The 24,869-nt window shown below is 28.1% G+C and overlaps 1 protein-coding gene across 1 annotated transcript; it reads left to right on the top strand.

Annotated features, from left to right (window-relative positions):
* The first annotated feature begins 6,360 nt into the window (after positions 1-6,360).
* Hiscl1 (Histamine-gated chloride channel subunit 1) lies at positions 6,361-17,182 on the top strand. The gene is made up of 9 exons (XM_083054185.1): positions 6,361-6,844; positions 7,982-8,131; positions 8,883-8,967; positions 10,579-10,756; positions 11,303-11,529; positions 14,005-14,087; positions 14,398-14,709; positions 15,193-15,398; positions 16,820-17,182. Exons 3-9 carry the CDS (start codon positions 8,885-8,887, stop codon positions 16,994-16,996), a joined length of 1,266 nt encoding a protein of 421 aa, XP_082910311.1. The 5' UTR covers positions 6,361-6,844; positions 7,982-8,131; positions 8,883-8,884; the 3' UTR covers positions 16,997-17,182.
* The last annotated feature ends 7,687 nt before the right edge of the window (positions 17,183-24,869 follow it).

Below are 24,869 nucleotides of genomic sequence, written 5' to 3'. Positions count from 1 at the left end.
ATTTCTAATATTTTAAGACGAGCCAAAAATTCATCGATTATACATTTTAATAGTACATTGATTACAGAATCTTTTGGTACCAAGCAGACAACAGCGTACAAACTTTTTCATTTGCTATACATAAATTACGGATGCGTCGCACAGGATCAGCGGTAAAAAAGTATCGATTTCTAATATTTTAAGACGAGCCAAAAATTCATGGATTATACATTTTAATAATACATTGATTACAGAATCATTTGGTACCATGCAGACACCAGCGTACAAACTTTTTCATTTGCTATACATAAATTAAGGATGCGTCGCACAGGGTCAGCGGTAAAAAAGTATCGATTTCCAATATTTTAAGACGAGCCAAAAATTCATCGATTATACATTTTAATAGTACATTGATTACAGAATCTTTTGGTACCAAGCAAACAACAGCGTACAAACTTTTTCATTTGCTTTAAATAAATTAAGTATGCGTCGCATAGGGTCAGAGGCATAAATGTATTAATTTCTAATATTTTAAGACGAGCCAAAAATTCATCGATTATACATTTTAATAGTACATTGATTACAGAATCTTTTGGTACCAAGCAGACAACAGCGTACAAACTTTTTCATTTGCTATACATAAATTACGGATGCGTCGCACAGGATCAGCGGTAAAAAAGTATCGATTTCTAATATTTTAAGACGAGCCAAAAATTCATGGATTATACATTTTAATAATACATTGATTACAGAATCATTTGGTACCATGCAGACACCAGCGTACAAACTTTTTCATTTGCTATACATAAATTAAGGATGCGTCGCACAGGGTCAGCGGTAAAAAAGTATCGATTTCTAATATTTTAAGAAGAGCCAAAAATTCATCGATTATACAATTTAATAATACATTGATTACAGAATCTTTTGGTACCATGCAGACACCAGCGTACAAATTTTTTAATACGATAAACATAAAATAAGGATGCGTCGCACAGGGTCAGCGGTAAAAAAGTACCGATTTCTAATATTTTAAGAAGAACCAAAAATTCGTCGATTATACATTTTAATAATACATTGATCACAGAATCTTTTGGTACCATGCAGACACCAGCGTACAAACTTTTTCATTTGCTATACATAAATTACGGATGCGTCGCACAGGGTCAGCGGTAAAAAAGTATCGATTTCTAATATTTTAAGACGAGTCAAAAATTCATCGATTATACATTTTAATAATACATTGATTACAGAATCTTTTGGTACCATGCAGACACCAGCGTACATACTTTTTCATTTGCTTACATATATTAAGTATGCGTCGCATAGGGTCAGCGGCATAAATGTATTAATTTCTAATATTTTAAGACGAGCCAAAAATTTATCGATTATACATTTTAATAGTACATTGATTTCAGAATCATTTGGTACCAAACAGACACCAGCGTACATATTTTTTAACTTGATATACATAAAATAAGGATGCGTCGCATAGGGTCAGCGGTAAAAAAGTATCGATTTCTAATATTTTAAGACGAGCCAAAAATTCATCGATTATACATTTTAATAGCACATTGATTACAGAATCTTTTGGTACCATGCAGACACCAGCGTACAAATTTTTTAATGCGATAAACATAAAATAAGGATGCGTCGCACAGGTTCCGCGTCAAAAAAGTATCAATTCCTAATATTTTAAGATGAGCCAAAAATTCATCGATTATACATTTTAATAATACATTGATTACAGAATTATTTGGTACCAAGCAGATACCAGCGTACAAATTTTTTAATATGATAAACATAAAATCAGGGCGCGTCGCACAGTTTCCGCGTCAAAAAAGTATCGATTTCTAATATTTTAAGAAGAGCCAAAAATTCATTGATTATACATTTTAATAATACATTCATTACAGAATTATTTGGTACCAAGCAGATACCAGCGTACAAATTTTTTAATATGATAAACATAAAATCAGGGTGCGTCGCACAGTTTCCGCGTCAAAAAAGTATCGATTTCTAATATTTTAAGAAGAGCCAAAAATTCATTGATTATACATTTTAATAATACATTCATTACAGAATCTTTTGGTACCAAGCAGACACCAGCGTACAAATTTTTTAATATGATATACATAAAATAATGATGTGTCGCATAGGGTCAGCGGCAAAAAAGTATGCTTTTCTAATATTTAAAGACGAGCCAAAAATTCATCGATTATACATTTTAATGGTACATTGATTACAGAATCTTTTGGTACCATGCAGACACCAGCGTACAAATTTTTATAATATGATAAACATAAAATAAGGATGCGTCGAACAGGTTCCGCGTCAAAAAAGTATCGATTTCTAATATTTTAAGAAGAGCCAAAAATTGATCGATTATACATTTTAATAATACATTGATTACAGAATCTTTTGGTACCAAGCAGACACCAGCGTACAAATTTTTTAATACGATAAACATAAAATTAGGATGCATCGCACAGGGTCCGCGTCAAAAAAGTATCGATTTCTAATATTTTAAGACGAGCCAAAAATTCATTGATTATACATTTTAATAGTACATTGATTACAGAATCTTTTGGTACCAAGCAGACAACAGCGTACAAACTTTTTCATTTGCTATACATAAATTAAGTATGCGTCGCACAGGTTCCGCGTCAAAAAAGTATCAATTTCTAATATTTTAAGAAGAGCCAAAAATTCATCGATTATACATTTTAATAATACATTCATTACAGAATCTTTTGGTACCAAGCAGACACCAGCGTACAAATTTTTTAATATGATATACATAAAAAGAGGATGCGTCGCATAGGGTCAGCGGCAAAAAAGTATGCATTTCTAATATTTAAAGACGAGCCAAAAATTCATCGATTATACATTTTAATAGTACATTAATTACAGAATCTTTTGGTACCATGCAGACACCAGCGTACAAACTTTTTCATTTGCTATACATAAATTAAGGATGCGTCGCACAGGGTCAGCGGTAAAAAAGTATCGATTTTTAATATTTTAAGACGAGCCAAAAATTCATCGATTATACATTTTAATAGTACATTGATTACAGAATCATTTGGTACCAAACAGACACCAGCGTACAAATTTTTTAACTTGATATACATAAAATAAGGTTGTGTCGCATAGGGTCAGCGGTAAAAGGTATCAATTTCCAATATTTTAAGACGAGCCAAAAATTCATCGATTATACATTTTAATAGTACATTGATTACAGCTCCTTTTGGTACCAAGCAGACACCAGCGTACAAACTTTTTAATTTGATAAACATAAAATAAGGATGCGTCGCACTGGGTCCGCGCCAAAAAAGTATGAATTTCTTATATTTTAAGACGAGCCAAAAATTCATCGATTATACATTTTAATAGTACATTAATTACAGAATCTTTTGGTACCATGCAGACACCAGCGTACAAATGTTTTAATACAGTAAACATAAAATAAGGATGCGTCGCACAGGGTCCGCGTCAAAAAAGTATCAATTTCTAATATTTTGAGACTAGCCAAAAATACATCGATTATACATTTTAATAGTACATTGATTACAGAATTATTTGATACCAAGCAGACACCAGCGTACAAATTTTTTTACTTGATATACATAAAATAATGTTGCGTCGCATGGGGTCAGCGGTAAAAAGTATCGATTTCCAATATTTTAAGACGAGCCAAAAATTCATCGATTATACATTTTAATAGTACATTGATTACAGAATCTTTTGGTACCAAGCAAACAACGGCGTACAAACTTTTTCATTTGCTTTAAATAAATTAAGTATGCGTCGCATAGGGTCAGAGGCATAAATGTATTAATTTCTAATATTTTAAGACGAGCCAAAAATTCATCGATTATACATTTTAATAGTACATTGATTACAGAATCTTTTGGTGCCAAGCGGACAACAGCGTACAAACTTTTTCATTTGCTATACATAAATTAAGGATGCGTCGCACAGGGTCAGCGGTAAAAAAGTATCGATTTCTAATATTTTAAGATGAGCCAAAAATTCATCGATTATACATTTTAATAGTACATTGATTACAGAATCTTTTGGTACCATGCAGACACCAGCGTACAAATTTTTTAATACGATAAACATAAAATAAGGATGCGTCGCACAGGTTCCGCGTCAAAAAAGTATCAATTCCTAATATTTTAAGATGATCCAAAAATTCATCGATTATACATTTTAATAATACATTGATTACAGAATTATTTGGTACCAAGCAGATACGAGCGTACAAATTTTTTAATATGATAAACATAAAATGAGAATGCGTCGCACAGGTTCCGCGTCAAAAAAGTATCAATTTCTAATATTTTAAGAAGAGCCAAAAATTCATCGATTATACATTTTAATAATACATTCATTACAGAATCTTTTGGTACCAAGCAGACACCAGCGTACAAATTTTTTAATATGATATACATAAAAAGAGGATGCGTCGCATAGGGTCAGCGGCAAAAAAGTATCCATTTCTAATATTTTAAGAAGAGCCAAAAATTCATCGATTATACATTTTAAGAGTACATTGATTACAGAATCTTTTGGTACCATGCGGACACCAGCGTACAAATTTTTTATTACGATATACATTAAATAAGGATGCGTCGCATAGGGTCAGCGACAAAAAAGTATGCATTTCTAATATTTAAAGACGAGCCAAAAATTCATCGATTATACATTTTAATAGTACATTGTTTACAGAATCTTTTGGTATCAAACAGACACCAGCGTACAAACCTTTTCATTTGCTATACATTAATGATTCGTCGCATAGGGTCAGCGGCATAAATGTATCAATTTCTAATATTTTAAGGCGAGCCAAAAATTCATTGATTATACATTTCAATAGTACATTGATTGCAGAATCTTTTGTTACCAAACAGACATCAGCGTACAAAATTTTTTATTTAATATACATAATATAAAAATGCGCCGCTTAGGATCCGCTGCTAAAAAATATCGATTTTTAATATTTTAAGGCGAGCCAAATAAAAATCGTTTATACAATTTAATAGTACATTGATTACAGAATCTTTTGGTATCAAACAGACACCAGCGTACAAATTTTTTTACATACATGGTCCGCGGCAACTAAGTATCGATTTTTATTATTTTAAGACTAGTTATAAATTCATTTTTTGTATTTTTGACAGTACGTTTTTTACAGAATATTTTGGTACCATGCAGACATTAGAGTACAAATTTTTTTATTTAATATACAAAAATATTATTCAAGTTTAAATTATTATAACATATTATTTTAATTTTTATATAATATTGTTATTTTAATATTTTATTGACAAATTTACGCTTTAATTAGCTGATTTCTGTTAAAAAATATTAATCAAATTTAAATTAACTTTATGTTATTTAAAATATGGTTCTCTTTTTAATATAAAAGCGAATAATGCGGCGCGCGCGTAGGGCGCTTTTGTTCTATTCTAGTAATTTATAATTTCCATTAATTATTTTATTTTATTTTCTACATAAAAATATATATTAAATGTAAGTATATTTGTTACAATATATATTATTATGCGTTTTTTAAATAATTAATATTATTATAAGTAATTTTATTTTAATTATTAAAGATTTGATACTTGATAAAAAACAAAGTAATTAAAAATCGATTCAGTAGAGGATATCTTGACAGCCCTCTTGTACTACATTTATGATCTGCTAAATAAATTTTCCTTACCAACTAGTATTAATTTCTCCTTTTGTTGGTTATTAAAATGAGAGATAGATTAAGCAGTTATTTTGTACATTTAAGGATTAAAATTAAAGATTAAATGTTAATTAATTAAAAGTAATTGTCATGTAATACAAGTTAAATTTTTTTTAGAAATGAATTTTGAAAATTTTTGTCGACCATATAGTTGGAAAAGATTCGGTCATGTTAACAGCTTTTAATAAAAGGAGAAACCTTCTGTATCAGTTGCAAATATTCAAGGAAACATGCAATTTCAATATGTTTCCAAAATATATATCAGGTTTCCTTTTAAAATAAGTTATTAATTATTTTATAGTATTAATTACTCCATAAATAAAATATCACATAAAAAATTCTAATGATTTCTCGGATTGATCAGGCTGTATGTGTTGTCTACTATTGAAATGACGAGAATAAATTTTAATGTCAATAAGTATAATTCTTATTAGATATAGCCAATTTACATTTCATTCATGTATAATGTTTTATTGCTACACATTAAAAATTTAATAATTATTTGTATATTATATTTGTATATACAAATAAATACATATATAAATATATAATTTATAAATTTTGTTACTACATAACTTATGTAAATTTTATATTGCATATTTGTCGATACAGACATCAGGTTCACCTTTGAATTACACTAACTAGATTTGACGTTCGAAATCTAATTCGTTCTTACTTTTTTATGTTCTTTCATCTTACACTCTTTCCGACATGCTTTTGATTGAAAAATTACAGGATCTCTAATTAAAATTCACATGCTTTGACACACGATACTCCCGATGAAAGAGAGTAGGGCTTAATCATTTAGTCGATAAACAAATTGGCTTAGAGACGGTTGGATGGGGTGGTTTATACAGCTGGAAAGAAAGTACAACAGTATGAGACTAGTTTACGTCTGACAAGCCCGGCGCATCTATCGCTCGAAAAAATACGACGACGATATCCACTCGAATTATATATATATATATATATATATTTAAATAATTAGTTTTCGAAAGTCATGACAGAAGATATCTTGATTAAAACATTATCGAGCTGTTGTTGATTTCTTAACGTACCTTAAATCAAAGCTGACAAAAAGAAGAAGTGACAGTCAAGAAGCAGGTCTGTAGCCTAGTTTAGAAAACTTTAACTTATAAAAAATTAAAAGAATGATTGTGTGATATATATTAATTGATTTTTACAAATTTTTACAAAAATGACTGCAACAATGCTTTTATGTCATGTTATGTGTTCCTAATTAATATTAAAAGCGAAATAAAGATTATTATTTCTAAAGACTAAATATATTTATTAAAATTATTTATTTATTAAATAATTATTATTAAATAAAATTTTTCTTTAGTAAAATTAATATCCAATTGTTAATTAAATCAGAAACATGCGTTTGAACAAATCTTTGATATTTTATTTTTTAAAATCTTGCCTACAATATTTAATATGTACATATTTACCTATACGATAGATATATATTAGTATTTTTTTATTCTTTATGAACTATTTTATATGCAAACAGGAGAGATTATTTTTTGAATTTTTAAATAAAAAATTTATAGCAAAACTTAATTCTTTACTTTATTCTTAAATTTCTTTAATTCTTATTTTTTATTAGAAAATTTTAATCTTTTTTATTTGTATATAATTTATAGCACCTTATGTTCGAATTTATGCATTTAAAAAGTTTTACATTTGAAGTACTTATTCGTAACTTTATAAAACGCTATCTGGAAACAATTTTTTAGTCGTAAAAATTAATATGTCTGCCTTCTATTAAAAAATACATCTTAGATAAAATAAGACGATTCCTAAAGCCAGTTTATGCTTTTACTAGCTACGAATTCTTTGGTAAACTTTCTTAATTGTTCTAATTAATCCTAGTTCTATTTAAGTTTTAATCATATTCCTTTTTAATTGTAAAATTGTAAATTTATTCGCGAATAAAGACAGTAAGATTATATATCTAAGGATTATTATAAGCGATCAGAAATATTCACTGAAAAGTTTAATGCGAGATATCTTTGTTGAAATTTCATCAATAAAATTATTGATGAAATTATAATTTTTATGTTAGATTCTTGTTCATAAATTTTTAATACAATTATATATAAGAGCGATTTCTGATGATTTAAAGGGTTTATATAAATTGTGTAATCAATATGATTAATGTGATACAATGTGATTCATCAAGGTGCACAACATCGATCCACGTCAATGATTTCTTTCATGAAACGCTACGTTTAGATATAATTCAGATGCTCATTGATTCACGAGGGACCGGAAGCGATCAAGATCCGGTGGGGGAGATTTTTGGACGAGCGGCTGACAGCTTCCGTTCGATCTTCGTCGAGAGCATTCACAGGATTTCCAAACGATAGAATGTGCAGCTGATCGGTGAGTGGAAAATTGGATCGGAAAACTATTGTGTGTAAAGGACCTACAAATTTTTAAATAAAAAACACGAAATTGCCCGTGAAATATATTCTTAGAGCGCATATTAATGAAAAATGTGAAAATCACAGTAAATTAATTAATTAATTATATAATTTCATAGTTACAACAAAGAATGTCTTTATTAAACAGTGTAAATCAAAATTATTAAATCCTCCATTGTATCATTTATTTATTATGACGACGAATATTATTTCGTATATTTCATCAAAGCACATGTATAAATTATACACTGATTACTAGGATAGATATAGATTTATTATTCATACCCCTTGTATAATAAATCTTCTTTCACATCGGAGGAATAATGAATTGTTCATTATTCGCTACTGCTCAACGCTATTGACAAGAACAATAGAAGCAAAAAAAGAGATATTATTAGAGTTAAATCGAGTTGAGTTAATTGGAATATTAATAGACAATTGAAATATTAATAGACTTAATACATCGCGGAACATAACATAACAAAATAAATACATTCGCTTAGAAGTGTAAAAGGCATCTTTAATGTCTACGAGCTCAAAACAATTGCTTCTTCCGTGTGTCGATTAATTCTTTATACTCCCTACCTTGCATATTTTCATTTCTTTGCATTCATGCGCTATTCTCTCTTTACGTGCGCGCTAGGGGTGTCTGCAATAACGTTCTTGCAAACATCATTCGTAATCATTGTTCAACTCGTTTCTCTCTTTAGGAATGGCAAGACATTCTCTGATGATCATATGCTTCATATGCTACTACTTGTACACTCTGTTTGACATGACTGCTTCACACTTTCCGTGAGTACAATTACACTTTTATGCCAAACACAAGAGATCTTATATTGCAATATATTATAAAACTTGTATCAAAAATTTTAGCACAAAGACAGAAATACTTTGCATTTAAATTACATTCTTGTTGTTTAACTATATTATTTCTTTCTTAAAAATATTTGTTATTTAATAAGAGATTATTAGGATGTAATGTAAGGATATATGTATATAACAGTATTTTGATGGTATATAATCGTAAAAAAAAATTAATTAAACGTAGATAATAATAAATTTCTTTAATTTGAAAAATAAATCGATAATATTCGCTATTTTTGTACTATGATTTATTTTTATTATATATTGCGTCATACTATATATTTGCATATAACATGATAAACATCTCTTGATTTAATAGCGAGCATTGCATATCATACCTACGTATGTTACATACTACTGTATCTTAATCAATAGCTGCAATCACATCCTAATTGAACAAAGAAAGTCGAGCAGTTAGCAATCGTGACATCGATGTAGCCGGCCTGAAGAAAAAATATACATATATAGCATCTATTCTCTGTAATAATAAAACTGCCGATTGACCGTTTGCTTGGATCTTGCAGTCTGTGAATAATTTATGAGCGTCGTCGATGCCGCAATAAAAATCTCTGTATCAGCGATATCACTGCCGAAGCTATTATTTAACTTTTAAGGTCATCGTAAATTGATCGCAATCAAAAATTAATAGCTACAATGCAAAGTTCTTTTTCTTTTTTTATCGCAATTTGTGATTAATAATTTATCTCATGCCATTTCAACGACAATGCAAGAATAAGATATGTTTAATAATAATCAATATTTTGAAATAATTTTTTTTGTCAAAACAAATCAAATAAAAAATTTAATAATATTATTATACTCACATTCTATTCGAGATTGTTGCATTAAGTCACAACATTTCCGAGGAAGCTAGAAATAGGTGAGAAAATTATTCGAAGTCTTGTTATGGATAATCTGCTTGATGGGTTTCACAGTAGTGATGTAAGGCGATTATAAGGGAAATTTACCTCAATGTATTGTGTTTGAATTAAGCAATCTTTAATCATTGACATATATATTTTAATTTATAATCTACGTCATGCTAGATACAATACATGTAAAATACAGCGTAGGTAATTTAATTATTGTCGTAATTTATGTTAATTGTTTTCTCACAAATGACATAAGTATTAATTCTATATTCAAAATTTTAAATATAAAAATGCGTTAATCGGCAAGGGATCATCTTAAGAATTTCGAAAAATAAAACAGTGATTCGAAAAAGCAAATGTTTTCAGAATCATATATAAAATTTTTTAACATTTCTATTTTTAAAAATTTTTTATTTTTTTATTTTTATTTGCATAGTTTCTTTAACTATTTTAAAAATGATCTTTTAAAATATTAAACTATATAATTAAGAAAAACAATTTAATTATAAATAAGCTCACGTCTTATTTTTTTAAACATAAGATATCACACAAGATTGTATCAAATGCGATTTATCACAGTCAAGATAATTTTTGATAAATAAACGCGAAGAATGTGTACATTCTGTATCCATTAGCAGGTCGCTTCTCGCATCTTCTGACATTTCAGGGAGCTAGATTTCGATGAGTACGGAAAAAAAGAAGCTTCCTTATCGTTAAAGGACATTCTGCCTTTGAATCCGAAACAGTACGACAAGCACAGAGCACCAAAATTCTTCGGGCAACCTACTGTTGTTTATTTTCACGTGACAGTACTCAGCCTGGACTCAATAAATGAAGAATCGATGGTAAGTGAAAGACTGACATAAGCAGCACATTGGAAAATTTATTTCCCCATTTATTAAATGCTCTTAAAAATATTATTTATGCCATTTTTCTATTAAACTCTACTAGATTATTTTCTACAGTAATCTCTTGATTATATTAAAATATTCTATATTTTTTTGTAAGAGAAGAATAAAACACAGCAGTTTATAAATTTGTATAAAATAATATATATTTGCCTCATGCTCATTGATAAGAAATCAGCTAGATTATTTTATTTTATTTCCAGTCATTTTATTTTATATACAAACTTTTTTAGTCTCAGAGCACTAACTAACAGAATAAGTAACATAAGATCACGTTAAATATTATGTAAGAGTAACTTTGCCTCGTAAATTACTTTTAAAATTTTTTATATGGACTTCAAATTTATGGCGGACGTGTAGCTTGCAGAGACCAAATAAGTTAGGTTTTTTTATTCGGAGAAACATGATTATGTCACCTGGAAATAATTATGATCTCATATAGAGTACGGCATCTGTGTTCACATTGTTTTTCCGCGGTAACAGACGTACGTGGCCGACATATTTCTCGCGCAGAGTTGGCGGGACTCTAGACTGCGGCTGCCAGAGAACATGTCCGAAGATTACAGAATACTCGACGTGGACTGGTTGCATAATATATGGAGACCTGACTGTTTCTTCAAAAATGCAAAAAAGGTTACCTTCCACGAGATGTCAATACCAAATCATTATCTTTGGCTGTATCACGACAAGACATTACTTTACATGTCCAAGTAAGAGCTATATATTCTCACATTATTATTGAATATTTAGCAATAAATGTAATTGTCTAAAAGTTTTACTCGCATAAAATATATTATAGAGTTCATAAATAATATTAATATCAATAATAATTAAATAAAAAATAATCAGCTCAATGATTAAATATTCGAGTTTGAAAATATTTATAATACAATATATGTCATATTATATATATTTTTACATATTATATACATATATTATTACATATAGTTGGAATCAAATAATCAGATGTAGCGCTAAATTTGCGGTAAAGTTAAGTTCCTGCATCTGTACGATCATTATGTTTGTTAGAAGGAGAATCCAAACAAATTTTTCATTCCAGTACAATTTGTATAGTTTACTGGCAGTTACTTTTACGCCATTATTAAATACCATAAGTTAAATATGGATAAAATAGAAATTTTTCTACAAATGTTTTTTTTTAAGAAATACAAAAGTTACGTAAATAATAAATTACTTAAAATATTTTTAATAAAAAATATTTAAACTTAATCCTTTTCTTTAAGATATTCTTTTTTAACAAATGATATAATGATTAAAGAATAACGAGCAATATAATGATTAATGAATAATTTTATGGTCCGGTTAAAAAAGTAATTGTAAGATTTTTAACATATGTATCTTTTCGAGATGTTGCCCGATTTTTGAAACATAGGTCTATTCTATTATAATGAAAGACAACAGGTAATCAATAAATATAAAAACAAAAATAATAATTTCTGAAAAAAAAACTTTAAAATATATTTTACAAACATAAAAATTTTGTGTTCTTTTTCAAGGAAAAGCGCCATAATGCTTTGAAAAATATTAGTTTACTCTTTTCCTATTCCCTTATTATAAAAACACTCCACTTTGAACGAATAAAACTATTACAATGAAATATATACACTCCAACACCACACATTAAAAGGAAAAACTAGAGTTCAGCGAATTTATTGTTAGCTTTAGCGGTCTTTGTGTAAAGTGCTATTAACTTTAAAGTTTCAACTGTTCAAGTACTAAGTGTGCACACGTAACTTTGATACATGTATTTCTTAAATTTTTATGTGACATTTGTGTATAAATTCCTTTAAATTTAAAAAAGAAAACAATATTTTAAATTTATGAAATTTATTTTTATAAAATTTATGAAATTTATTTCGTTACCTTAAGTAATTTTTTTTAGAAGTAATATAGTATTACATAATATAATTATACTTGTTAGAGTATAATAAAATATTTAAATAATTATGATTATATAGGAATATTGTTACGTTTCAAAGAACTTTTAATTATAATTTACATAATAAATTTTTTAATATTTCTAAACTTTAATATTAATTAAAATATTGAATTAAAATATTTCTAAACTTTATTATTAATTAAAATATTGAAGCATTAATCAAATTTCAAGAATGCAATTTACTTAAATATTCAATCGTGACATTGATGTATTTCGATTTGCGCATAGTGTGTGTGAAGCTAGAATATTATTTTGTGAAAGATCGTAAATAATTGAGAGTTCAGGCTTTATTTCCAATAGTTCTAGAGTTCTTGATAGTTTAAAAAAATAATTCTGGCGATTAAACCAAAGAAAATGCTTAAGGACAAACTGATATGCCAAAGCAGCATACTCTCACTTTGACCTATGACATTTTCCTTATCAACAATTGTACAAATTTAAGAAATCTATAGCAGAACTTTCGAAAATGGAGCGGCGTTTTACTTCGACATGTTTAAGAAATTTACTGGTGTTTATTTGATTTTAATTAATATTTTTTGCTGGTATTTATTTGGTTTAAATTAATATTTTTTATTTCTAGAAGGCTTCTCTCTCTCTCTCTCTCTCTCTCTCTCTCTCTCTCTCTCTCTCTCTCTTTCTCTAGAAACTCTTCTTAGAACTTTTGTTGATTATAAATCTTGTAAACTTGTACAATTTATGATAAGGCAAATGTCGTAGGATAAAGTGATATATGCTGCGTAAAGTTGGCATATCAGGTTGTCATTAGGCATTTTCTTTGATTTAGTTGCCAGAACTATTTGTTTAAACTATCAAGAATTTTAGAACTATTAAAAATAAAGTCAGAACTCTGAATTATGTATGATCTTCCACGAATGGAATGCTAGCTTCACACACACTTATGCATATATAGCGCGCATTTTCAATTTATGAAAGTGTCTCTAGCTCGGTTTCACATTATTTGCATCTGCGATTTTAATTCAACGTTAAATAGACAAGTTGTTGTCGTCTGTTCTGTAAAATTTGTTTACCAATAAAATATACAAATTTACCTTCTCTTGTTCTGAATGTTTTGCATGGTCGAAAACAAAAGTAATAAAAAGTATCAATAGTGTTTGTCATTGTCCAAATATAGTGCTATCGAGTAATTCACTCGTACTCGAGATTGAAATGCAATTTGATTGATGGATTTTGAATCACGTATCAAAAAACGCAATACTCGTTTTAGATTGACATTGGTGCTCTCCTGCGCGATGAAGTTTGAGTCCTATCCTCATGACACACAAATTTGCTCAATGATGATCGAGAGTCGTAAGTACATAATAAATAACAGCAATGCAAATTGTAATATTATATTATTTTTCATAGTTAATCTTTTAGAAAAAAGAACATACATCGGATATTTATGACACGTTTTACTACTGATTATGAAACATTTATCCCTACAATTATAATTATTTATATCATATGATTATAATAGAGATATTTAATATAAAAATATTTTAACATTCGATTCTGTTCAAATGTATATAATTTTTATATTTATTTTTATTATTGTTCCATATAATATCTTCGTCAAATTTTCCTATACATGATATGATAATATATAATTTTCCTGCAGTTTCGCACACGACTCAAGACCTGGTATTCCTGTGGAACACGACGGATCCCCTTGTGGTTAATCCGGAGATCGAGCTACCGCAGCTCGACATATCGAACAACTATACGACCGACTGCACGATCGAATACTCGACCGGAAACTTCACGTGCATACAGATTGTCTTCAATCTACGCCGGAGACTGGGTTATCACTTGTTCCACACGTACATCCCATCCGCCCTGATCGTCGTCATGTCCTGGATCGCCTTCTGGATCAAGCCGGAAGCCATCCCGGCACGTGTCACCCTCGGCGTGACATCACTACTGACCCTCGGTAAGACAACTTCTCCTATATCCATTGTTCGCGTTAACTATTCATGATATTTGCGATTACGGTAGAAATCCTTTGTCGAGCTATAACAACGATGATATAAATATCAGCTCTAAACCTACTAAAAAGAGTTTTAGTATAAAGCTTTTGATTTTATAATAAAATTTTTAATTTCTATAAATCCTTTTTCTTTTCTTTAACTTGTTTAACTTATTGTAAGAGTAAAATTAATAAGTTAGTAGTTAAAATAAAATTATTTGCAATAAATATCAATATAATTTTTGTTTCAAAAACAAAAATAATTAAAATTTAATGTACAACATAAATAATTGATATTTAATATTAATGTAATTTGCGAGAGATAATCATAAAAAATATCCTCAATACATAAATAAAAGATGGAGACAGACGTCCATTAAAATTAAATTATATGTGTAGCCATCGCAATATATGAAAATAGAGGATTAATTAATGTCTTTCTTTCAGCTACTCAAAACACGCAATCTCAGCAATCTCTACCACCAGTTTCATATGTAAAGGCGATCGACGTATGGATGTCCTCATGCAGCGTGTTCGTCTTCTTGTCCCTCATGGAATTTGCAGTAGTAAACAACTACATGGGGCCAGTCGCCACGAAAGCCATGAAAGGCTATTCGGACGAAGATCTTCGGGAGGCTATCGACGACTTCAAGGTGAATGAGAAAAAGCGCAGTACGATATTTATTACGGCAAATGCTACGCTGATTCCGCGAAATTGATAGTCGAGATAAAGCGAAATACGCGGCACCATTGCTCAAGAGTAATGCGATTTTTTTCCGTTGATGCGATATCGCCCAATTGAGTAAAAACGCCTGAAATAAATGGCACTGCATTGTAAACCACGACTATGATAAATTATCAACATTCACGAAAATCGTCGTAACAAACGTTAAAGTTACATCATTTTTCGCTCGATAAGAGAGAAAGAGAGAGAGAAAATAAATATCGTTCGCGCGTACAGTTTTAACAATACAGAAAATCCATTTTGAGTCAAATATTTTTTTATTCGTAAAATATAATTATCTTTCTAAATGCATAAAGAATTTTCATCTTATAAAAATTTAATTTAACTTATAAATAGCGGTAATAAAGAAAATGCCATTCAAAATATAATTGCTCTCTTAGACCGCTCTCGTATAGCCTGGCAAGTAACTTGTCGCCGGTAACTTTCTTCTCGAATAAGTTTCGAAGTTCTATTTTATTGCAATCCATTCATCTCCAGCTTCAATTCGCAGAGCAATATCTATTCTCTCCTTTTCTCTATGTAGTTTACACAGACTTTGTAGTTCGCGCAGTTTATAGCAAACGCTATATATAGAATGTATTCTGTTTTCATTTCATCCGTTGCGCATGATATTTTCTTGCACTACTGTGCAACTGTTTACTTTCACTCGTTCTACAACGATAAATCGTACACAAAATATATATAGTCTTTGGTTGACAGCTGATAAGCAAAAGTTACTTTACGTTTCACAGTTAAATAGTTAGTTTTCTATTATTATATGTTATCTCCTTTGATTACGCAGATAAATTGATACCAACGTGCAATTAGGTCCAATCTTATTACTTTTATTTTCTCAGACAGTGTAATTATCATTTTCTAAAATTTACTGTTGCATTACGTGCAAATATAAAAATTATATAATACACACACAAAGTTTAAAAAAATAGCATTTACGTATGTACAAATGTATATGTATGTATAAAAAAATACGTAAAAGCATTTAAACTTAATACGTATGCTCAATTTACTTTAGCAATACAATGTAAATTATGAAATCAACGCTAAATCATATATGAATATTTAAGAATACATATCATTAAAAGATTTACGAATAAAATTTAATTTTTTTTATATTTCTAATCATATCACAATTACGTTCTTTATATAACAATTATAATTACACAATTGCATAACAAACATAATAATATAATATACACACTTACCTCGCAACAGTCTTGATTAATATAAGCTAATTGAAAGGGGAAAGAAAAAACTGAAATAAATAGTACTCATGAATTGATTTTTTATATTTATATATTATTTCTTGTGACGTATTTTTAATTCCCGTAGACGCCGATGAGACCGGATGCTGAAAGAAACAGAAGTCCAATAAGGACACCAACAGTTCAATATGAGCAATGCTGCCAAGGACGAGCCACCGCCATTTACATCGATAAGATTTCCAGATTCTTCTTCCCTTTCTCGTTCTTCATTCTTAATGTTGTTTATTGGAGCACCTTCCTGTAATATAACTTGACGAAATACATGCTCGACTCAGCCAGAGAGCCAAATATATTTTCATAAATACTAAAAATCTCAAGAAGAATAAAATATATATATATACCATACGCAGCAATAAATTTATTGAAACTAGCAAATGAAAATTGTATATCTTATAAGTTATCGTGTATCAAAGACGGCATAATAAATAAATTCTATAAAAGCAAAATTAAATTCGCAAATTTTATTAAAGATATATTTAAATAATTATAGTAAATTAAATGAAATCTTTATACAAATCACAAAGTGCATTCAACTTCTTATAACAAATTATAAGAAATGTTGCAAAAAAGTTATATACAAAACACTTTAAAAACATTTTACACTATTTTTTAAACATTGATTTTTTTTATTTTATATTGAATTTATTTAGGATATATATATATTTATCGTAATGTAACTTAAAAATCATATTGTGTCTTTAAAATTTATAATTAATGTTAGTCGTGCACATATTCTTATGACCGAACTTTCATTCAATATATGTGTCATTAATATTGCATCATTAATTTTCTTGTAAAACACATAATAATTTATTATATAAAAAATTAATTAAAATAATGCATTTTTACACAAAAAACGATATGCAGCAAAATTTAATTTATAACGTCAAAAATAAAAAAAATTAGATTATATAATTAATATATATTTATGACGTATTATACATTTTTGGCCATAATATAAAACAAAATATGACACAGTTGACGATTAGACACAAATTGTAATATGCAGTTATTATGAAGTATATAGAGTTTAATTTAATTTCTAATAGAATTTGTAAATATATATTTATATTAATTTTAATTAAAATAAAAATATACAATTAATAAGAAAAAAGAAGTATATACACATAAAAAATCTTTGAAGAGATTTAATAAGAGAAAATCGCGAGAAAAGAAGAATAATATAAAAAGAATAATTTTAACTGATGACTATTTATATAACGTGTATAATTATATTTAACTTGCAAACATTATTCTAAAATTATTGATAATAATCTAATTACTATCAAAAATATCACAAATCGTTCTGTTGTTCTATGCAACAGGACTAAACCTCATCTTGTAGTGATAATGGAGCGCATTGTCTGACTTATACGAAATATTACCACTGTAACAGATCACTGCTGTCTGGTGTACTAATAAATTGAGCATTTGCGTTAGTGTTTCTCAACCTATAACGCAATACATATGGTGTGCCCAGCTATACATAATTGTTTAAATAAAAGGTTTATATAATAACTTTGTTAGAAAAAAAATACAAATAGAATTTAAATAAAGATTTCGAGAAATTGATAAATAAAAAAATTTATATCAGAATAAAAAACTATTACGTAAAAGTTTAAATAAACTTTAGTAATATATTTCTAAGGTTGTTAGATAATATTTTTATTTAAAAATATAAAATACAAATATTAAATTTAATTTAGGGTCTAATAATTAAGAAAAATTTAGAAAATATACATATTTGATAAAAATATGTCCATTATCAACGATAGAAAAATATTTCTTCATATTGTAATTTATTAATAGATATTATAAGAATAGAATTATTATTTATTATCTAAGCACCTTTTGATTATATTACAATTGCCCGTTCTTTTTATTATTTAAATAAATTCCGGGTCATCCTTGCACAAGCTTTTTTCGAAGATCTACATGCAGCAATCGCAAATTTGCAACGGATCCTCAGCGCAGATCAATAGTCACAATACTGCAATACAGAAATAAGATGCAATAAAATAGACGAAATCAAGCGCAAAAATAATCCGTAACGTGTATAATCGAGTAAGTGATAAAGTAATAATCAAATAAACAATATTTATCAGCGTAAACTATATAATGTGTTTAAATCTGATTTGTTTAAAGTAACTTAAACGAATAAAATTACATTGCTTTTGCTGTAATTTTTATATTTTTCTTTAAACATTTTAATTAATATTTATAACATCTCATCGATAAACGATATTATATTCATAGTATAAGCAACGAGAACTCTCGAATAAATAAGTCTTGAATATTGTACTCTCAAAGAAATAACTATATCATTCTAAATGCAGCTGTGAATCAAACAAATCAAGTAAATTATCCTAAAAATAATAGTTTATAATATCATAATAGTATCAAATCAGGAACTTTGATGAGGAAAAATCTATATAGCATACACAAATCAGAATTTTACTGCTTTGCTAATTATTTTTGATTTCTATAAAAAGTGAGTAACTCTCTATAAATAACTCTGGAAATCGAAACCTGCTAAAATAAAAAGCATACCACGTGTTTAATATTTTATTTCGTATTATAAAAGAGTATATCCTCCTGATCATTGTACTTAAATTCCTATAATCAATAATATTATTTAGATATTCTAAATAATATGAAACAAAAGTGAAAAAGAAAACTAGATAATAACGATATATTTTCTCGATCAACATATCGTTGTTTTTCTTAATTAAGCGTTACGTGATTAAATTTCATATATTTCATTTTCAACTTTAAACAAAGCAAAGAAAAAGAAATTTTTTTCTTTCTTTTGCGCGTCTCAATGTTTAAGTTGGAAGTTTCCTTCTATTAAAAAATAGCACTTTGCGAGTATAATTCAGAATTCTTGGCAAATAAAATTACTAATTAGGTAAAACTTATTAAATAATTAGATAATTAGCTGAAATTTTCAGCACAATTCGTGTAATTAAATTTAATTAAACTACATCAAAAGTATTTTAATGCAAAAGTGTTTTAATCGAGGCGTCAGAGACTGCTCAAATAAAAATAGATACCGCAATAAAGTTCGCAGATTTATTTGAAATGATTATTTAACACTTTAATCATCTTTCTTCTGAAAAAAAATATTGATAAAATTTTCCAGATTTATACATTGCAATATTAATATTATATTTAATGTAATATAAAATAATCATTTATAAAAATATTTATTTTCCAATTTAATTTCTTGAAGCCAATTTCGACATCTCTTATGGATTTCTGCGTTCGTAATATTCATCACGAGAGTAACACGAAATGCCTTTGATATATCAGTGAGGACATATGGTGAAGATTGAACTCGATATGCCCTTTTAATCTCTCTTTTAATCGCTGTAATTAGCTGCACCGGGAAAATGTCGGTCCTCATCATCCAGCAATTGCTCGCAATTAATTAAAGTGAGCCGCACTCGCGCCGTGAATAATTACATTCACGTAAGGAGTCATAATTGTCATCCACCAGTGTAGATCGTATCTTGCTATACGTCGTGTCCCAAAATATTCCATTCACGTCGACTCTTCATCTTCATCCTGCCTTCCCGATCTGACGCTGCCTTTCTTCACGAATCTGTCGCTTCCGCGAGAACGCAGACGATAATTTGCCGCGGACTGTCACCTGCACGTGACACATGTCACAAGCGTGCCGTGTTTAATTAGCCATTATGGTTAATACAATTACCTATCGCCTATCAACCGGCAGCTTGTATATGTCTCATCGACATTAATTTATTGTTATTTGGGTAAAAATGACGTACGCGCGATCTACTTTGACTTTTATAAAGTTAAGTTAGCAGTATCTGCTTTATAAATGGCCATGTATAAAAAAAATTTAGGAAGTTTTAAATATTCTTAATATCTTCTTAAATATCATGTTAAATTTTTCGAATTAAATTTAAATATGTATATCATAAACATTTATTTTAATATAATATCCAACCAAAATATATAATCTTAAAAAAATTAGATAAAATGTTTTTTTTAATAAGAAAAGATCTACTTTCTCTAAATTAAGAAAATTATCTTAAATTAATGTATCTCTGTATGATGACCATTTAAAAACTCGCTATAAAATCTAATTGACCTAGTGTAAACTGTATTCTGATACTGTATTCTGATACATCAAACCGCATTTTGCTCTTGACACCCGTTTTATGAATGTTCATAAAAGTATTGTGAATAAAAGGATAAAAATTATTGCTCGATTTAAAAGCCAAATGCAATCTAATATGATTGCATCCGGGATTTAAATGGGAATGCATCGGGTATTCGCACGTAGCTCACTGATTTGTGCACTTTCAATGGCGATCGAATCAGTGAGTATGTTGCTTAACGATCTATCGTAGTCATGTTCGCCATGGCTGTTAACGAGATCCCTTCATTTGCGTAATTAACTATCGACTTTCTGTCGCCAGCGCAGTTAACGAGCGTCCCACCGATCGTTAATGGATTCTAGATAACGTAGGTGGATTCTAAGGAGAAGCGGCTAAACAATTATTATACTTGGCGCAAATTGTTCCAGTCACCCATAGTATAGTGAGTTACATACAAGTTAATCTTAAAAAATATGGTCAAACTAAATATAAATATAAAAATACTTAAAACTGTTAGCTTTTTCTTAAGTTCTTGCAGTATTATGATTTTACATCATATAAATATTCATTAGAATAACTAAACAGATTGTCTAGTAAATTATATGTATTTATCTTATAGATATGTATAATTTTAAATAATATAAAAGAGGAAAAAAGAATAATTTATAACTCTTTTTACAACTTTTTTTAAATATAAATATGTGAATTCTTAAATATATATAAGAGTTGAATCGTGTATTTTAAATTTTACTTTTCCAGTTTATTATTATTGATAACGTCGAATCTAATTGTAATAAAGATAATTTTTTTAAATATTTAAAAGAACATATATTTTTTACTAATCTTCTATTTTTAATAAAAAAGTAACTATTACTACGAAGGAACAGTGATATAAAATACAATGAGGTATTTTATTGTTTACTATTTGCAAAGTTATATAGTATATAATAAAGTAATTAAGAAGATTCTTTTAATCACACATCATTTTTTCATAGATAATTTTAACCTTCGTTACTTATAATTTGTATATACAAATTATTTTAACATTTGTTACTAATTTGAAAATTTTCAGAATTTAATAACTTGTAAAATATATGATACATGAAAGAAATGTTCCAGATTATTTATTATACGTATAAGAATCCTATATTTAATTAATTTAGCTGACAGCATCGAAAGAATGATATCGATAATGGCATGTGTTTTAATATTGAAAGTTTCTAATGAATGGGTTAAAGAGTCGCTCCTTACGTTCGAAACTCTAAATTGCAAAAGTTAGCTATACAAGTTATCGCAAGTTTATTCGCACCCTTTTAGGTACAGACTCTGAGAACTTAAGACTATTATTTTCTTAACAAAAAAATTAAATATTAATTAAAGAGATAGAAGTTATGAATTCTTCATTATAATTATGTTATTCACAATAATGATCTTGCAATTAAAAATTAAATTAAATTCTTGTTAAAATAAAGTCCATTCAAAATAAATATAATAATTTTATCTATTCATACTTAAAATATTTTTATAATTACATACTCATAAAACTAAATATGTCAAAACTCCTCAATTCCCAATATAATTTAAAAAATATAGCTTGCCGCTTTAAAATAGTTTTTTGGTTTAATTTCAGTATTTTTTCATTAAACAGAAAAAACATTAAAAGCTTGGGATTTATTTATATAAATTGTTTTCGATTGAAAATGCACAATGACACAACTAGAAGAAGAGAGCAACGATTAATTTCAGATATTAACGAATACATACAAATGTATTTGCCAATACATCGTGCTCTCAAAATAACACACACAATAAATAATAAAGATAGAAATTTGACGCATAAAACTCTCTGATATATAAACTAAATTCAATAATAGGCATTTTAAGTGTTAGAAAAGCTAATATCGTTCCCCAAAAGAAAAGAAAAAATCAGACTGACAAGTTATAATTTATCATCTACTTTGTGTGTGTTCTTTTATTCCTGCTTTACGTTCTAATTTAATTTTATATTTAATCCCTGATATATTAATAAAACCTAATCGCGATAGAAAAGCTGTTAAACATATCACTTTTATATTTTTATTTTATAAGAATAAATGTTGTAAATATGAATTTTTCCTTCTAAATATCTTTTAATTTATTCGCTTATTTCTGATCTTTTTTAATTTACGGAATTATGCAAGAATAAGATCTTTCATTGCTAGCTATACAGATTTCGCATAGAACATTGAACTTTTGCTGATAAATATAATATCGATAATAAACATGGAACATTGATAAATCAGCTTATAAATGTTAACTCTCTCTATCTTTTGATTATTTTTAGAATTAATATCTCTTCATTTATCTTCCGTTTATCTCGACTATTTTCTTGTATTTACATTTTCTACAAACAATACAAGAATATAATATCTAATTGTATATCCATTATCATGATAACCAAAAAAATTTTCAAATTTTTAAATTTCGAAAATAAACACAAGAAACAAAGCGACAATAAAATGCAGTTATATAAATACGAGTTTCAATTTATATTCATTATGCAAATATTTCCTTTCACTTTTCCCCATTTTCTGACTCTTCTTCTCATAAAATTAAATATATTTATAATCACTAAACGCGCACGCGTACGCTATAATTATTAAAATAAGAATCTTAATTCTTCGAAAAAAAAACTAATGGGATTGACAATAAAGTTGAGCTGGAAATATGAATTTTAGTTTATTTTTTTTTTTTTTTTTTTAGTAAGGCGTGGAAGCTACCGAAGATGGACAACACCTTTGGCTAGAACGTCTTCACTTCTAATTACAATCGTCGGAAATTAGAATATCGCAATTTCTCTCCAGACACTTCAATTAAAAATTGTTATCATTGGATACATCAACATTCTGCCAGGCCGTCGTTGCTCAAATATCCGACGAGTTTACATCCTAAAGTTTGTACATTCGAATGCCGCGATGTAAGTCTCTTCGACATAATGATAATTACAAAACGCAGGAATTTTACACAAATGCAAAATAAGAATAAATTCTACGGTGATTTTGTTATAACGCGTATGCTATTACATTTATATAATCAGCTTCGCTTGTATAATTGTTATAATATATAAAACTTACTTTTAACACTATACACAGTATTTACATATTGCTTGCAATATAATGGTCTATAACAATATTAAAATAATAATTTATAAATTAATTAATAGGTTGCTTAACGACATTCGGTACATTAAAAAATTAGATTTTTGAGTTTATAATCATTATTTGAGTATTCACACTCTGCGCGCTAAAAATTATATATACATATATCAGCCCATATACCTGAATAACGATATCGACGGCCTAGCTAATGCGGCGCATTTCTCGAATTTCAATTGAAGAGAGACAATAATCATCGCGTCCATTTTTATAAATCTAAAAATAGTACGTTGAGAACAATGTACAATTGATCAAGAGTGAATTCATCCCTATCTCATAATATTTCAATTTTCATCTGCAAATGCAAAAAGTCAAAGCTTCACCGCTCCTTGCTGATAAATGTTCTGAGCAGTGCCGTAACTAGGCAGGGGCAACAGGGGCACAGGCCCAGGGCCCAGAACGAAGAGGGGGGCCTTGAAATAAAACTGAACAAAAAAATTGTTCAAATATAATAATATTTTCAGATTTTAAATTTTAAATGGGAGAAGAACGATTATCCAAATCTTTCCATAATTTCGATTGAATATAGTATTGTTAAAGATATTAATTATGATGATATAATCAATGAATTTGCTGCAATAAAAGTCAGAAAAGTGCAATTAAAATAATTATTTTTATTTATAAATATGAAATAAATATGAATAATCTTATATATATCTTATCTTATTTCTTGCATACACAAAAATTATTTATAAACAATTGTTATATCGTTTTCGTTTTATTATTATTTTTCCCCCAAAATAATTAAGGGGTTTCAAAAATAAAACCTTGCCCAGGACACATAAAAAGCTAGTTA

This window comes from Prenolepis imparis, unplaced genomic scaffold, assembly GCF_030444845.1.
Source record: "Prenolepis imparis isolate NDT839.2.m4 unplaced genomic scaffold, iyPreImpa1.0 SCAF_1, whole genome shotgun sequence".
NCBI classification, from domain to species: domain Eukaryota; kingdom Metazoa; phylum Arthropoda; class Insecta; order Hymenoptera; family Formicidae; genus Prenolepis; species Prenolepis imparis.
The sequence above is the reverse complement of the archived record's forward strand: the minus strand, read 5'-3'. Positions and strand labels throughout refer to the sequence as shown.

Coding starts and splice junctions, on each gene's coding strand:
- Hiscl1 (XM_083054185.1), top strand. CDS start 8,885: ATGGCAAGACATTCTCTGATGATCATATGCTTCATATGCTACTACTTG. Junction 11,530..14,004: donor ACATTACTTTACATGTCCAA/GTAAGAGCTATA, acceptor TACTCGTTTTAG/ATTGACATTGGTGCTCTCCT. Junction 15,399..16,819: donor AGGCTATCGACGACTTCAAG/GTGAATGAGAAA, acceptor TAATTCCCGTAG/ACGCCGATGAGACCGGATGC.